Source organism: Macrobrachium rosenbergii, chromosome 8 (genome assembly GCF_040412425.1).
Source record: "Macrobrachium rosenbergii isolate ZJJX-2024 chromosome 8, ASM4041242v1, whole genome shotgun sequence".
NCBI classification, from domain to species: Eukaryota; Metazoa; Arthropoda; class Malacostraca; order Decapoda; family Palaemonidae; genus Macrobrachium; species Macrobrachium rosenbergii.
In genome coordinates this window covers 59,286,212-59,303,633 of record NC_089748.1, presented here as the reverse complement: position 1 = coordinate 59,303,633, position 17,422 = coordinate 59,286,212, and the positions used below count along the sequence as shown (strand labels likewise).

General features: G+C 36.4%; 1 protein-coding gene across 1 annotated transcript; it reads right to left on the bottom strand.

Moving 5' to 3' along the window:
• Positions 1-15,623: 15,623 nt before the first annotated feature.
• Positions 15,624-17,181, bottom strand: LOC136841160 (uncharacterized). Its single transcript, XM_067108204.1, has 2 exons — positions 16,935-17,181; positions 15,624-16,531 (listed from the first exon to the last, which is right to left on the bottom strand). Exons 1-2 carry the CDS (start codon positions 17,179-17,181, stop codon positions 15,624-15,626), a joined length of 1,155 nt encoding a protein of 384 aa, XP_066964305.1.
• Between the last annotated feature and the right edge of the window lie 241 nt (positions 17,182-17,422).

Genomic DNA, 17,422 nt, shown 5'->3' with positions numbered 1-17,422 from the left:
TATATATATATATATATATATATATATATATATATATATATATATATATATATATATATCACACATGAGAGAGAGAGAGAGAGAGAGAGAGAGAGAGAGAGAGAGAAAGTAAAAGTGAGAGAAAGCGGTCTTATGTGACGATGAATGAGCAATGCCTCTCCTGTCCCCTCACAAGAAGATAAAGCCGTGTGTCCTTTTTCACAGTTAAGGCCGATTGAGCTGTGGAATGGAAAGGGGGAATGGAATAGTATGACCGCAAAAAGATGATCTCGAAGAGGGCTATAATGACGCAGAATTTAGGAAACTGCCATTTCAATGAGCAAAAGTGAAACAAACGAAAACAAGTAACAAATGCGCAGAAGTTTCTTCGGCGCAGTTGAGTTTTCTGTAAATCGAGGCCACTGAAAATAGATCTATCTTTCGGTTGTCTCGATATAATGTTGTGTGAGCCGCGGCCCATGAAACTTTAACCACGGCCTGGTGGTGGCCTGCCCTATATCGGTGCCAGACGCACGATTATGGACAACTTTAACCTTAAATAAAATAAAACCGACTAAGGTTAGAGGGCTGCAGTTTGGTGTGTTTTGCTCATTCGAGGCTGGATGATCAACATACCAATTTGCAGCCCTCTAGCCTCAGTAGTTTTTAAGATCTGAGGGCTGATAGAAAAAGTGCGGACAGAAAAAAGTGCGGACGAACAGACAAAGCCGACACAATAGTTTTCTTTCACGAAAACTAAAGGGGATCTATGGTACTATAGATGACTGAAAATAAATAGCTCTGCCTGAAAATTACGAGGGTTGACGTTGAAATTCTTTTTGCTTTAAAAAATTGATAAGACATCAAAACGAACATATATTTTATATTGATGTGTACCGTTGAACCCGTACTATATAGTGTAACTTTATATGGAGAGACAATATTTTTAAAAGGTAAATATAGGAAAATAATTTGCAAACGGAAATAACAAACAGGCAAATTCGGAAAATTGCATAAAGTAAAGGGAAATTAAAAAAGGTGACTGAAATTCAGGTGATCTTAATGTGAACCCTCTAAATGACACTGATGTATGATAGTATGCTGTATATGGTCTTTCCCAGTCGTAGCGGCTTTTTCAATTGACCTTTTAATTATTTTACTGAGGAACGCTTTTATCACAAACACTTTCTTCTGCTGATTAACTGAAAGATGTCGGGGGAAAGTTTTGTTTCAACATACTGACTCGGTGTTTGGCTATTATCAGGCATGTATTGACGCTGGTGATCTGGTAGCATAACATTTTTGGGAAAATGTTGTTCGTCTCCTTGTAAGAGGTGCGTGAGGTCAAACATGCTTCCTTCATGATGCTAAGGAGAGACCTTTCCCAGAAAGCAGACGCAACAACCTTCCTTTCATGATTATTTTTGTTATTGGTGAATATGATATAAACAAAATCACGTTTCATTTCCCTTTCATTAATCACGAGGATATGAACTATCTTCGCTTCATAACCCTTTCGTGCAATTATGCCCCTAGTGAAAACGCCGCAATTAAAATTACGACGTTGGCGTCCAAAACCAGGAACTAATTCTTTCAGCAAAGACAAAGGGAAGGAGAACGGTCATTAAGGACCACACTCTAGCCTCATCGACTCTGGATGTAGCTTATCTCTTGTCGTTACAGAGCAAGTTTTTAGTTTTCTGCACAAGAAAACTATTGAGATGGCTATTTGGCTGTCCGTCAGCACTTTTTTTGTCCTCCCTCAGATCTTAAAAAAATGACTGAGGCTAGAGGACTGCAAATGATTATGTCGGTCATCCACCCTCCAATTTTCACACATACCAAATTGCAACCCTCTAGCCACAGTAGTTTTTATTTTATTTAAGGTTAAAGTCAGTCATGACCGTTCGTAGGGCACCGCTGAGAGTTCTATGGGCCGTGGCTGAGAGTTTCATACCGTATTATACGCTGTACGGAAAACTCGATTGCGTGAAGAAACTTCGGCGTATTTGATACTTATCTTTTTTTTCATAAATTCTATGATTGGGAATTCATCTTTCTAAGTTAAGTAGCAACCAGAACCAGTGCTGCGAAAAATTTGCAAGCGAACAACGTTACTCCGCTATTTTCGAAACGCAATAGAAACGGCAAATAACATAAGAGGTAAAAGGATTTTTAAAAAATCCCCGTAGCTCAGAAACGCACTTTCCCAGTTGAAATAAAGTTTATTTTTTGTTTTTGCTACATCGAAAAGTAAATCAAATATGAAGTCATCAATAGTGCATGATGAAAGCAAACGCCATTTTCTCGGTTAGTTACCAGGCGATGATATGGAACAATAAAGAATAAATTCACGTTTCCGAAATAGCCTGGTATGAAATTACTTTTGGCGCAGATAATTGAAAAGTTAGGAGGGGGAAATGAATTGAAAAAACCACGAGGGAAGATGACGATACAGGATGCGAGAAAAAGGTCTATATATAAGAGATACTCCATGATCTAATTATTTCTATGGTGTCATATGTTTCTTAATTTTATGCGTTGAAAATCTATCTTTCTTTATTTGTTTCATTATTTAATAACTTTTCTCAGCCCTTTCAGGGACATCTGTATTTAATTTAAATTTATATATTTAGTTTTCTAGAAGCCATAATATCATGAAACTACGTTTGGCACCATAGAAAATAAGAAAATGTAACGTTAAAAATTTTAGTAAAATAATTGAAGAATATGCTTGATGGATAACCCTTGTTCTCTCTCTCTCTCTGAAAAAAAAAAAATTATGGTAATAGTAGTTTGGTAACTACTGTAGAGAAAAGAATTGGAAACAATTAGGAAAAATTACTTGAAATTCATCATCTCATTTTTGAGGAAATTGGGGTAATGAAACAAAGAGGGATGGTTCATGTAAAAAAAATCATAAATGATATGAAACTGAATAAAAATCCCAAAGAAAATTTCGCAGATAACAATTTTACGATTTCATTCATTGTTCTGTACTGTATGAAATACTAAATCGATTTAGTAATGCATAAATCAATCTACTGGCTAATATTTGACCTAAAATCTATTGCAATAATCAGTTAATTCTATCGATTTCCCTTCAACAGAAACATTGAATGATGAATTCACTTTTTTTATTTCCTTTCAACAATAATGTTTTCCTTACTAGACGCTAGACTAGATACGACCTTCTTACATAGCCCAGGATATCCCAGGGTCCTGGTATCGCCCGGTTTTAATAACTTCTCTCTTCAAAGCTAAAGATTTCCCAGAGGATATGGCTATAACCTCGCAGGAAATTTGTCTAAGAGCGTTAAATATGTGGCGGAAGACTTTCACTGGTAAGTATGATGGCATTAAATGAATAAGAAAACATATCCACACCCACGCCCTCACAAACATTAAAACATACACACAAAACCGCACCTACTGACACACATGCACCATATATACGAGTATATACTGTACAAGTGTGTGTGTGTGAATGTATATATATATATATATATATATATATATATATATATATATATATATATATATATATATATATATATATATATATATATATATATATATATATATATATATATATATATATATATATGTATGTATGTATATACACCTATATACTAAAAATAGAATGGTAAAAGCAGAACGGCCTAACATTTCAAAGTATGACAAATAAGAGACTAAGAAAAGCACTACATAAACAAAGTGCTTTTCTAGAAACTTGCAACACATCCTTTTCATCCTCCTGTTTATCTTATACATTCACTTATTCATTAGTCGTAAGTTGCTCTCTCTCTCTCTCTCTCTCTCTCTCTCTCTCTCTCTCTCTCTCTCTCTCTCTCTCTCTCTCTCTCTCATAAAACAGCATTCGAATGACGTTCGAGGTGCAAGCTAGAAATCTTCGAACGCATCGGAATGACGAGAAATAGAGGAAAATTATATAGTACAAATTTATGTGAAGCTGGTATTTTGGTTTTTTTTTGTATCAGGAACATCATGCATTAGCCCAGTTAGAATCTTATCAGCAGTATTCAGTGATGTTTCTTGAAAAGTGATCTACTATGAGAAATGGGAGACATCTAACACTGTCATCCACGTCACTGAAGAAAGGAAGAGAGCGCATTGCACAACGTCACATCGCAACTTTTGGGCAATGATTTTTTTTTTGCTGAGAGTTTGGACGCGTCATAAATTTAATTAACATTATTCCTCCTTTATTTGCATGCTCACGGTTTTGATGAAAACGTAATTAGAGCGTATCAAGGGAGGCACAATACGCTGGGGTATACTTTGACAGCTTCGTTCGTATATAAAAATCAGGTTACCTTACCAAGGACAAATAGGTCAAGAACATAAACCTAAATTTATCATTGAAACTATTAATTTCAGTGCTACTTTATCTTACTACTTTTAGTTTTTGTTGATAATAAGACAAAAGAAATTAGATGTCAGTACCAAGCATTTCGAAAAAAACATTTTCAAATACATCAGCACAACAAAGAGAAGACCCATATTTGCTATATGGACCTTCAGTGCATCTGAATGCAGAAAAGTTACATATTTACTCCATAGACACCTCTGGTACTCTTTAACTTTGAAAAATCATTTTATAAGAAAATAAACAACATATGAATTCTATTCAGTTTGCAAACACAAGCACTAACTCACACGCAGGACCTACTTAGACCAATACATTTCTGAAACCCAACATTTATGTTTTAAGGACGGACTTACATACAAAATGCTAACATCTGTCATATCCGTGTCCCTAATCTCTGAGAGAGAGAGAGAGAGAGAGAGAGAGAGAGAGAGAGAGAGAGAGAGAGAGAGAGAGATGATGATGAGAACACAGCAAATGGTCAGGGGGAACCTGGGGTTTCACCGTGGATGTTTCAAAGTCCATTTGTTACAATATTCGAGTACAGGACCCTTTGAGACAAAGGAGGACAGATACGAGAATCAGTGACATTATCATATATACAACTTCCTCCCTCCACCCCAACCCCCGCCCCTGGTGGGCGCAGGGAGACCGAGGAGCGTCTTGACGGATTAAACAATACTTACGTGTGAGAGATGGTCGCTGACCTTCTGCTAAGGCAGGACCTTGAAATCTCAAAGGAATAAACGTTGGACTTGAAATGAAGATTGTACACACAATATGTGTATTTCGCCATTTCCCCAAAATTCTGGTGTTTACGTTGCATACAGCAAAATGTGTCAGCCTTCCATGAATAATACTGAATTATTTATTTGCCATAATAAGAATACTGTAGGCTATATGACAGCAAAACAAATGAATAACGTAAGATTAGAGGAAACCCCATCATGGTGAGTAATACTACAAAAATAACATTCGGGTAACATACCAAACGCTTTCGTTTGTCCAGTAATTGAAAAGTTATGCTATAAATTATCTTAACAGTATTAGTATAGAGTGTACAGCTATATACATCGTCTATAAGATGGTCATATTATATAGTATTTCCATATGATCTTGTGAAACTCTGCAGTATAACAGAGGTTGATATATGCACTGAACTGCAGTTAAAACACTTCACAATCATTTCTGAGGTCAGAACAAAAAGAAATACGTAGAAGGAACGGTAAAATATTCAAGTAGGCAAGAGATATGTCAGTGTTTTGAGCTAGTTGGGTCATTTGGTAAATATGGATGACGATAAGATATCAAACCAAGGACCTTGCAAATGTGCATCCAGTGCTCTCACACCTTATTCTTTCTAGTAGCAATAGGAGTCACATGATGGTTACGCCTCTCTCTCTCTCTCTCTCTCTCTCTCTCTCTCTCAACATGTTTTAAATTTTTGATCACTTGCTCATACAGGTAGTGGGAAGCTGCCGAGTGGTGCGAACGACAATAACAATTCAATTCTCTTTTGCGGAAAATGAAGGTACGAAAAAGAACATAAGAACTGGGTGCCTGTTGGATTCTTCCTGAGATTCAAAGAAAGCAGCCCTCTCTCTCTCTCTCTCTCTCTCTCTGTGTGTGTGTGTGTATGTATGTATACAGGGAGTGGCCTTTGAAATAAAGCCCATTAGTCATTTCAATAGTTAGTCTTTAACTGCTTGACTCTACACCAGCTCTGTGAGAACAAAGCCACAACAGAAACAGTCTAATACACTTAAAAATTAAGTTTATATATTTCTCTCTCTCTCTCTCTCTCTCTCTCTCTCTCTCTCTCTCTCTCTATATATATATATATATATATATATATATATATATATATATATATATATATATATATATATATATATATATATATATATATATATATATATATATATATATATAACATTTTATAAATTTTAATATTAACATTCCGTATAGGTATAAGATAATATCTTTTGCATCTCAGTTTTCTACATCGACTCTAAATTTTTTTTTTTTTACTTTTTACCAATAGGGCATTTCTAAAAGAAATTTATTTTCATAAGATCATTTAAATTTTTAAAATTTTTGGCAAACTTTTTTGACCTGCATTGCAAGCCTTTGTTTAAAACTGGTGTGAATCTTTGTTGTTTTTTCGATTTTTAGTATAACTAGATATCCATTTTAGAGTAATTTGCCTGCCTCTGTGTTAGTGCAAAGAGGCTGTTGTAAATATTGCTTGAATTGTCTCTTTGTAGATGATATATAAACCCGTGTTTCCTTGCTTGTCATGAGAATCATCTACGGCTTTTGCAGTGGCAGTCAACTATATTTGCAAGGCAAGGGCATTGTCGAACAGCCTGTGGCTTCTTCGGACTAGTCAAATAACACTGTTAATAATTCTCCTGGTAAATCATGTCTATGGTAATAAAATTTGGCACTACTGTATAGTTAGTTCCATCTTGATGCCTGTTTGATGTTATTGTTGGGGGTAGAAGTGGATTTTCTTGCAGTGGGGAAATAAACCTTGGCTCGTGCTGATTCCCACGGCACTGGTTCTACGTTCCAACTTGTTAAGCTTGTCTGCCCCAGCTTATTTTAATTCAAAAAATCTAAATCTACAATCTAATCAACTTAACGGTAGGTTAGGGAAATGTAACGTGGTTTCCCATCGGTCTCGGGATTCAAGGGAACCTTGCCTTGTTTCGAAAACACACACACACAAGAAACGAAGCAACATAACCGTTATTAAATGTAGTTTTTACTAAGGTGCGTGAAACTTATACATTATGGTTATCTTTTTTCCGCTCCATTCTCTCCTAAGTTTTAAAAGCTTAGCTCAAGGACTGATTAAACTGACAAATTTATCTAGAGTGGTCTTAGAACTTGAAACGGTAACCATATAAATCTTGGGGTAAAAATCGCAGATGTTTTCAAGCAAAATGAGGTTTGTTAAGAGAAATGAACTTTCCGTTTCTTGTCCAAAAGACCCGAAAGTTCGAGATGAGAAATTCTTGTCCAAAAGACCTGAAAGTTCGAGATGAGAAAAAGAAGTATATCTTCCGAAAGGTGGACGAGTATCTTCGCTGAATTGATGGTAATGAAGATGAATTAGCACAGGACGACTTTTATGAAATATTAATTACTTTGAAAGAAGATAAAACATGCAAAGAAACTGGAAAGCTCACAAGGATCTTGAGAGGAAGATATTTCTTTAGGCAATGAAGTGAAGAGTAAAAATGAGTATTTTACGAAAGTAAGAAATTAAAGGGATAAATATCGTAACATTATGATTAAAATATAAATAAAGTGTTCAAAGGGAAATTATAATTCAAATACCTATAGGATTAGTAGTAACTGCCATAAGAAAAAAAATATACTTTACAGTCCAATATATAATTTCCCTGTCATACAGGCAGAAGTCTCTCTCTCTCTCTCTCTCTCTCTCTCTCTCTCTCTCTCTCTCTCTCTCTCTCTCTCTCTCTCTCTCTCTCTCTCTCTTTCACGAAATGTTTGCTTAACAATTCTAAGGGGTCCGTATTTGTCAGGCTTTCCGGGAAGTGAGTGCTACTATTCGTTTGAAGTTGTTTACAACTGGAAAAGCTCTACTAATGGGATGATTAGTACCTTCTGAAATGACTGGAAGAATTGATGGAATAAAACCCTAATTAGGAGAGTTAAGGAATCCTTGCAGATCCTTGAGGTATAATGAGTTCCAGGAATCATAGATTATCCAAGGCATAGCATACAAATGATTTCAGCTGAGAAGCTGAAATGTACTGTTTCTAAACTTCCTAGTCTCGCATGTCCCACAAACATGTTAAACATGAACCTGCACACAGAAACAACAGATAGTTGAGTATTCTTTACAGAAATTTTCCGTAACCTTAGTGATAACTTCAGTTACTATTTGACTGCATTAAAAACCTAAGCATATATATATATAAATATAATCAGAAAGCTACAAACGTCCTTTAATATCCAATTCACTCTACCTCGGAAGTAATATATTTTCATATATGTTACCGAAGGGGACATATATGTTGAATTGGATATTAAAGGACGTTTGTAGCTTTCTGATTGTATATGAATCACGGTGATGTGATAAATAGTCATATATAAATATATAAATATATATATATATATATATATATATATATATATATATATATATATATATATATATATATATATATATGTGTGTGTGTGTGTGTGTGTGTGTGTGTGTGTGTGTGTTGTAACGATCTCCTGTGAGTTATAGTCTAGGAGTAGGTGAGGAGTCATTACACAAACACACACCGACACTTAGAAATATTAAACCAGAACAATAAGGAACGTAAATGAAATATGAGGAAATAATCAGGACTTATAATTACACAAATAACACCTGTTCCCACTAATCAAACACAGCACAACTCTTACATAAATAAAATAGAATCCTTAACTTACGAATACATCACAATTGCAAATACTTCACAAACACTCTTTACGTATGTAGAACAAAATAAAGGTACCACCAAGGAGCAGTTCGAGAGAAGTTAAAGGTCCCGCAGTCTGAAAGCGAAGAAGACCAGTCACGGAGCCAAGGAAGTAAACAGAAAACGAGAAGAAGCAAGGAGTCTCGAGAGAAGGAAAGGAAGGGTGGTAGCGTACATAAACAAGGATTCTTAAACTTATATGATTAACGCATATCATATGAGTAAATACAAATATGGGTCTTGGCAGCTCCCCGGGGCTAAAAGGCGGCTGAGAAGTGTCACGATGATCATCCATATGGGGATGGCGAGGACGCTTGAAGATGCCTAAATGCGAGACAAGGCATCTGCTACTTTGTTTTCTGCTCCAGGAATATGCTTTACTTTCACATTGAATTCCTGGATAATGAAAGACCACCGGAGCAGTTTCTTGTTATGGAGCTTTGCTCTTTCAAGGAAGGACAGTGGCAAGTGATCTGATAAGACTGTCACAGGAGTATTTCCGCGCAGATACACACTGAAATGTAGAAGTGCAGCTACTACACCATACAGCTCTTGTTCTACAGTAGACCAGCGCTGCTGAGTGGCAGAGAACTTCCTGGAAAAGTATGAAACAGGAAGCAATGGGGATCCATCAGACGGCTCTTCATCACTGGACTGCAGAAGCACAGCACCAATACCTGTGTTGCAAGCATCAACCTGTAGATAAAAAGGCTTGTACACATCTGGGCATTTCAAGATTGGATGGGAGGTTAACATAGTTTTTAACTGATTGAAAGAGTCTTGGCATTCTGGTGACCAAATAAATTTTGCTTTAGCTGATGTGAGCTCATAGAGAGGTTTTGCAACAAGAGCAAAATTTTTACAAAATCTACTATAATAAGCAGACATTCCGAGGAAAGTCTGTACTTGCTTACGGTTAGATGGAACTGGATACTCTAAGACTGCCTTAATGTTACTATCTTTAGGTATGACAGAACCACTACCAATTACATGACCTAAATAGCTAACTTTGGCATTGCCAAAACAGGATTTGGAAAGATTAATAGTCAAATTGTTTGCGTGAAGTTTGTGGAACAATGCTTGCAGTGTTTCAAAATGCTTATCCCAGCTGCTTGTTGCAACAACCAAGTCATCCAGGTAGGCATATACATCTTCAAGATCTCTGATCAACTCATTCATCACACGCTGGAAGGTCGCAGGGGCATTACACATGCCAAATGGAAGAACGTTGTACTATATTGTCCAAGATATCCAGTATTCTAGGAAGAGGGTAAGAGTCCTTCTGTGTAACACTATTTACTCTTCTATAATCTGTGCACATCCTCACTTTCCCATTGGGTTTGGCAACTAATATGCAAGGCGAAGCCCAAGGTGAGCAACTAGGGGAAGCTAATCCATTATTTAATAAATATTCAACCTCTCTTTTCATCAGCTGCAGTTTTTCACCTACGATACGGTAATATGGCTGACGAATAGGACTTGTATTAGGAAAAGCTTTATGTCATGCAAAATAATATTACAATTACCAGGAGTATCTGAACATACACTTTCATATTTGAGTAACAGACACTCTAATTGTGTTCTCTGCTCACTAGTTAAGTGTTCAAAATACTTATCTAAGGATGCAAGAATGTCAGAGTTGGAACAATCTGTCCATGAAGTATTCAGGTCTAAGTGCATATCCGTCTCATCGTAGTCTTTGGTACTCCCACCACAAGGTTGCACACTTACTTCACAGGGAGGCACACTGTCATTAACTAACACTGGGGAAATCTTATGGTAAGGTTTAATTAGGTTGACATGAACTAGCTGGGTAGACTTCTTCCTGTCAGGGTAGAGACAACATAATTAAGTTTATTAATAACTTTTGTTACCTTATATGGTCCTGAGAACTTATGTTTTATTGGAGATCCTGGAATTGGAAAGTATACTAAAACATTGTCACCAACTGTAAACTTTCGCACTTTAGCTTTTTTGTTATAATTTACTTCCATTTTCTCTTGTGAGACTTTCAGATTATCATAGGCAAATTTATGAATTTTGTCAAATTTGTCTTTCATGTTTTGCAAGTACTTGGTAACTGTAACAGGAGTGACTACTTCAACCTCACCAATTAAATTTTCTTTAACAACTCTTAGCACATCTCTAGCCTTTCTACCGAAAAGCATTTCAAAGGGAGAAACTCCAATTGACTCATTTGGGACACTGCGTATCACGAACATCAAGAGATCCAGATTTTCATCCCAATCCTTGGCAGACTCCAAGGCATATTTTCCAAGAAGACTTTTCATCGTTTGGTGTGCCCTTTCCAACACACCCTGAGACTGTGGATGATAAGCTGAAGAAAATGACTGTTTAATATTTAGTTCTTTCAAGACAGATTGAAAAACATCACTTTTGAAATTTGTTCCTCTATCACACTGTAATTCTTTAGGAAAACCTAAAACAGTAAATATTTTAATAAGACTTTCTATGATCTTTTTGGCAGATATATTAGGTAAAGGAATGGCAATTGGAAATCTTGTGGTTGGACACATTACAGTCAACAAATACTGATTACCTTTACGGGTTTTGGGCAAAGGTCCCACACAGTCTATTACAACCTTACTGAATGGTTCATGTGGAATAGCAATAGTTTTTAATGGTGCAGGTGGTATCACCTCGTTGGGCTTTCAGCTATCTGGCAGATATGACAACACTGTACAAAGCTTTTACATCATTTTTCATTCTTGGCCAATAGAAATTACAAGATAATCTCTGGTACGTTTTACTTACCCCTAAATGAGAATCAGCACAGTGAGCAATTTCAAGAATCTTACTTCTGAGTGAAGATGGAACTATAACCTGCTCACAGTCTGCCCATGATTCTTTCGCTGACAATTTAGAAGGACGAAACAAGCGCATCAGAATTCCATTCTCAATATAGTAACAAGGAACTTTGTCAATATCTGATTTCTGCACAGCCTTCTCAAATAAACTACTCAAACTACCATCTTCCTGCTGCAATTTAACAAAATTATCTTTAGAAAGGTTTAGCAGATCTGGTAAATTCGAATGGTTAACAGAAACACTAGGTACATTCTTAGGTTGCTCATCAGTAGATTTCTTTGATCGAGTTACTACACAGATTGAATCAGCATGATCAGGACTTTGTGCTTCTAGTTTATTACATTTACTTTCAGGGTTACAAATGATCAAATTGCACATTACTTTACTGCCTGCTAAATCATTACCAAGGACAAGATCTACATCAACAGGAAATTCATTATCAGTGACAGCAACTTTAACAGTTTCATTAACGTAAGGGCAATCAAGATTTACTTCAGCAAGAGGCAATACTTTACTACTTGAAAAGTCTGAAACAACTACATGTTCATCAGTGAATTTAAGATCAGGAACAAGATTCTTATGTATTATGGACTGAGCAGCTCCTGTATCTCTTAGGATAGATACTTCCTTTGAATTGAGAAGACCATGGCAAATAAATTCTTTGAAATAATCCAGCTGATCAACAGCACAATGCAAACCAGTTTTCTTAAACGTTGGCTGTGATGATAATTTACTAGATTGATTAGCTACTTTGCACCCTGGTTTAGTACAATTCTTTATAGTGTGGCCAGGCTGCTTACAATAAGCACAAGAGTTAATACCAGTTGCACCATCAGTATCTTTAGACTTATCAGGAATTTTAGGCCTATTCTTATGAATTAAATTATAGTTATCAGCAAGATTTCCAGCTTTCATTAGATCTTTGACCTCTCTCTCAGCTATATACATCGAAATAGGTGGTGGTAATCTCCGATGGAATTCTTCCAAGACTACTAGGTTAACTAATTCCTTGAAAGTAGTGACATGTTCACTTGCAAGCCATTTCTTGAATAATCTAAGCTTCTGACTAGCAAATTCTGTAAATGTTTGAGAAGCAGTCTTAGTAGCATTCCGAAACAATTGTCTATAACCCTCGCTGGTGATAGCATAAGCATCTAGAATGTTCTGCTTTATAACATTGTAACTTTCACCTATTAAATTAGATACAACTTGAATTGCTTTACCACGTAACTGAGGTTTAATTAACCATAACCACTGATCCGCAGGCCATTCTAGATTAGCAGCAATATCTTCAAAAGCAATGAAAAAAACTTTCAACGTCTTTCTCATCAAAAAGGGTACAAGCTTTCTTGCTCTGGACAAGTCAAACTGAATGGGCTGAGAACTAGAAATACCCAACTCCTGACGATGCTTTTCTATAGCTATTTTAGCCTTTTCCTCCTCTAACTTCTTATTTAGCTCAGCCTCTCTAACCTTATATTCTAATTCCAAGTCCAAAAGCTTCTGTTTTTCCTCTAACCTCTTTCGTGAAAGATAATCTTCTTGTTCTTTGCTAACTTCTCTTAGTCTTAACTGTATTCTAGCTAGCTCTAGTTCTTTATCTACTTTACTTTGCTTTGACCTCAAATTAACTACCTGTTCTTCAGTAAAAAACATCCTCATCTATATAGTAATCCAGAATGGAGTCTAGAATTTGACCTTTGAGCGCTGTGTGGCTCACTTCAATATTAAGCTGACTAGCAAGAGACAGCAAGTCCACCTTCTTCGCTTGAGAAAGCAGAAAAAGTTTACCAGCAGGGTCTGCTATAAATCCAGATACATCAAAAGGCATTTTGGAGATTATTACTCTACCGGTACAAAATATCAGGACTTCAGGAGTAATTTATCAAAATGCAAAAGTATGAAATACTGCCAGTTTATACCACAAGCATTCTTTATGAATAGTCAAGAAAACTGAACAGAGCTCGTCGTCGAAGTCGAATCAGTAAAAACATTGGTAATGACACTGAAAATCGCTAAGACTAATGGGCAACATCGAAAATGAAGAACTGTTCTTCTGACAAAAAATACACTTAAGATACGTACGTTTATTAAAGATATGCATATGCAAGCATGAGTATGAATGAAGCATTAAAGACGAAATCGCTCGTAAGAACTAACTTCAGACGCTTCGAAAGCATTGTCTTGTGAAGACCAATAAGTTTGTACGGGATCAAACCGCTAGTCAAGACATAACAATTACTTTAACGATAGTGACTTGGTTTAGGTCGCTACAATAAAGATAGCTTGACAGTTTCCCTTATAACAATCAAACACGGAGCAAGGAACTACACGAAGTGCCCTTATAACTCTAAACTCGTCAGTACTATCGGGGAGCAAATTATTGCTAAGACGCCAACACGGCATAAATGACGGAGAACTTATTCTACCGGAGAGACTGGCAATCAGACTAACACTCAAGGGAAGCAACCCTCACTTACGCTTTAACCGAAAACTGTGGCAGTGGTTAACAATGGTAAATAAATTTTGTTAACTAAGAATGATCAACACTAATTACAAAAAACCTTATCCTGATATTTGAATACCGAAAAAGCAATTTTATTCTACATACAGACGTGTGTGTGAAGTTAACATGATAAACGCTTTCCGAGTACAAATGAATAATTACCGAAAATAGTAACTTGTTATCCCGGTCAGGCCCCCAAAATGTAACGATCTCCTGTGAGTTATAGTCTAGGAGTAGGTGAGGAGTCATTACACAAACACACACCGACACTTAGAAATATTAAACCAGAACAATAAGGAACGTAAATGAAATATGAGGAAATAATCAGGACTTATAATTACACAAATAACACCTGTTCCCACTAATCAAACACAGCACAACTCTTACATAAATAAAATAGAATCCTTAACTTACGAATACATCACAATTGCAAATACTTCACAAACACTCTTTACGTATGTAGAACAAAATAAAGGTACCACCAAGGAGCAGTTCGAGAGAAGTTAAAGGTCCCGCAGTCTGAAAGCGAAGAAGACCAGTCACGGAGCCAAGGAAGTAAACAGAAAACGAGAAGAAGCAAGGAGTCTCGAGAGAAGGAAAGGAAGGGTGGTAGCGTACATAAACAAGGATTCTTAAACTTATATGATTAACGCATATCATATGAGTAAATACAAATATGGGTCTTGGCAGTGTATATATATATATATATATATATATATATATATATATATATATATATATATATATATATATATATATATATATATATATATATATTTGTGTGTGAATGTGTGTGTATATGTTACACCCAATCTGTGAAATTGCCCATTTCATGAAGTGGGCTAACCACTTGCCCATTTCATGAAGTGAGCAAACCACTTGCCCAGTTCATGAAATGGGCAAGTGGTTAGCCCACTTCATGAAATGGGCAAATGAACCCTTACCCATTTCATGAAATGGGCAGCCATGATGCATGAAAATATATCTTTTTATATATATGAACCTCGCGCTGCTGCTCCAAGATCAAATCTTTCTGCACTTCAATGTCATACAATATTATTCAGAGAAATTCAAATAAACGATCGTTATAAATAACGACCATTAAAGTATTAGTGCAGGAAGGCGGAAAAACTAACCAACACGAAAGGACTTTACTTAATGAAACAAGTTACTTTAAACACAACTTAGTGAAAGAAATATTACTAAAACTGAACAGCAATAAATACGGACATACACAAACTGGTTATATATTTTTTTTCTTAGTATTGGGGTCAAAATAAGGAAAACTAGTACAAATTATTGTAAGTTGAAAAAAAACTTTTAATAAAATAAAATACAATTTTTGTAAACAGCTGTTTTAATCATTAAAAATATAGACAAATTTCACGTCTATGTAAGCAATGGTCATACATATCGAACAAATTTACAGTAATTATTTGTCATTATTGTCACATGATTTGTGGCTGTGGCAAGCACTGTTGCATCGAAGGCTAGCTTTCAAACAAGAACGCCGCTTTGACAAGCAATTGCTCCTGCAAAGACATCTCTGGTATCCTTGGCCACCACACACACTTCCTGCTCGAACTAGTTCGCGAATACTTAACTGTTGTTTGAGGATATTTTCAGGCAAAAGTCCTTTGTACTGAACAAAGTCGAATTGATTTCTGGCAAGTTTACCATTGATAATTCCACTTTTTGTGCCAATCACATAACCACTGTCTTCAACTGCTAATACAACACCTACTATGTTAGGGGGGTCTCCTTTACTACGGTCAAATTGAGACACCGGTACAGACACATTGTCTCCAACATCAACTGCTCGCATTGATCTAGTGCTGCGTGCTAACATTCGTTGAGCTTGCTTTTGAAGACCATACTCAGCTTCCTTTCTTGCCTGTTTTGCTGGATGCAGTACTTCGGTTGAGATATTTTCTTGTTCCATAGCAGGTTGCTGCTGAGAGTCTGCAACTGGATGTGGTTCACGTTCACATTCAGGGTCTACTGATATTAGGTCATCCCGAGCTGAATCTCCAGTAAGTGGAACTTCTATAAGCCTTTCAAGTTGTTCTTCTTCAATACCAGACAATATTTTGCTGATGAATGCATCTGGTAAATTTGACTTAAGACCACATCTTGGCTTGTTGCCAGTGAGCGCTTGATAGGAAGTCATCTTGATTGCCTCATGATATGAACTGTTCATGGCCCACTGAACAAAACGGACACCATAACTCCATTTAGCACAATTATTGTCTCTTATCCATTCCATGAGCTTGAGTTTCATATCCCCATTACCTCTTTCAATAGATCCCTGACTCTGGGGATGCCGAGGACGCCCATTTACTAACATGAGTTCAGGCCATAGTGAGGCAAGTTCTTAGATCACTTCAGCTGTAAATTCACGTCCATTGTCAGACTGAAGGATGTGTGGTGCACCTATATCCAAGAAGATGAAAAGAAGTTCATTGGCAACCTCAGCTGCTGTCTTTCATTTCAGGGGACGAATCACATGAAACTTCGTTAGATACTCCATATAGTGCAGAATAAAGCGATAACTTCCATCCTTCATAGTCTGCATGTCGACCAGATCTACTTGTCCTCTTTCATTGAGATCTCTTACGGACAGTGGTCTGACTACAACTCCTGCTGCCGTTTCTTTTCTGCGACGCTTTTCAACACAGCGCTCACAATGCACGATATATAGTGACACAATTGATCTTGGAATATTTCCATATTGTTCACACACCATGGCCGGTGTTAATGTGGGCTTGTTGGATAATTCCTGTGACTGATTCTTTAGTTGCCATATATTTTCCATTCTTCTTTTTAACTGTTTCTATTTCACCAAAGGAGGCAATCTGAAAAGTTTGCAAGATGTGGTAGTATTCTCTTTTAAGCGTCTGTCCAGTCTTTCCTCTCTTCAAAACGGCAATTACAGTCTTCTCATATTCAGTAGACCACAAGGCAGCACAACTTGCTATTTGTTCTTCCATGACTAAAGCTTGAAGGGGTTATACAAGATACTTTGAAAATGCCATCATATATTATGTTAAAAGTGTTTGTATTACAACACTTAATAAAAGACTTTAAAACAACTTTTTCTGGTTTAACAACTAGTTTGGAACAAATTTTAAGATTCATGCATGAAACTGCCCATTTCATGAAGTGGGCTAACCACTTGCCCATTTCATGAACTGGGCAAGTGGTTTGCTCACTTCATGAAATGGGCAAGTG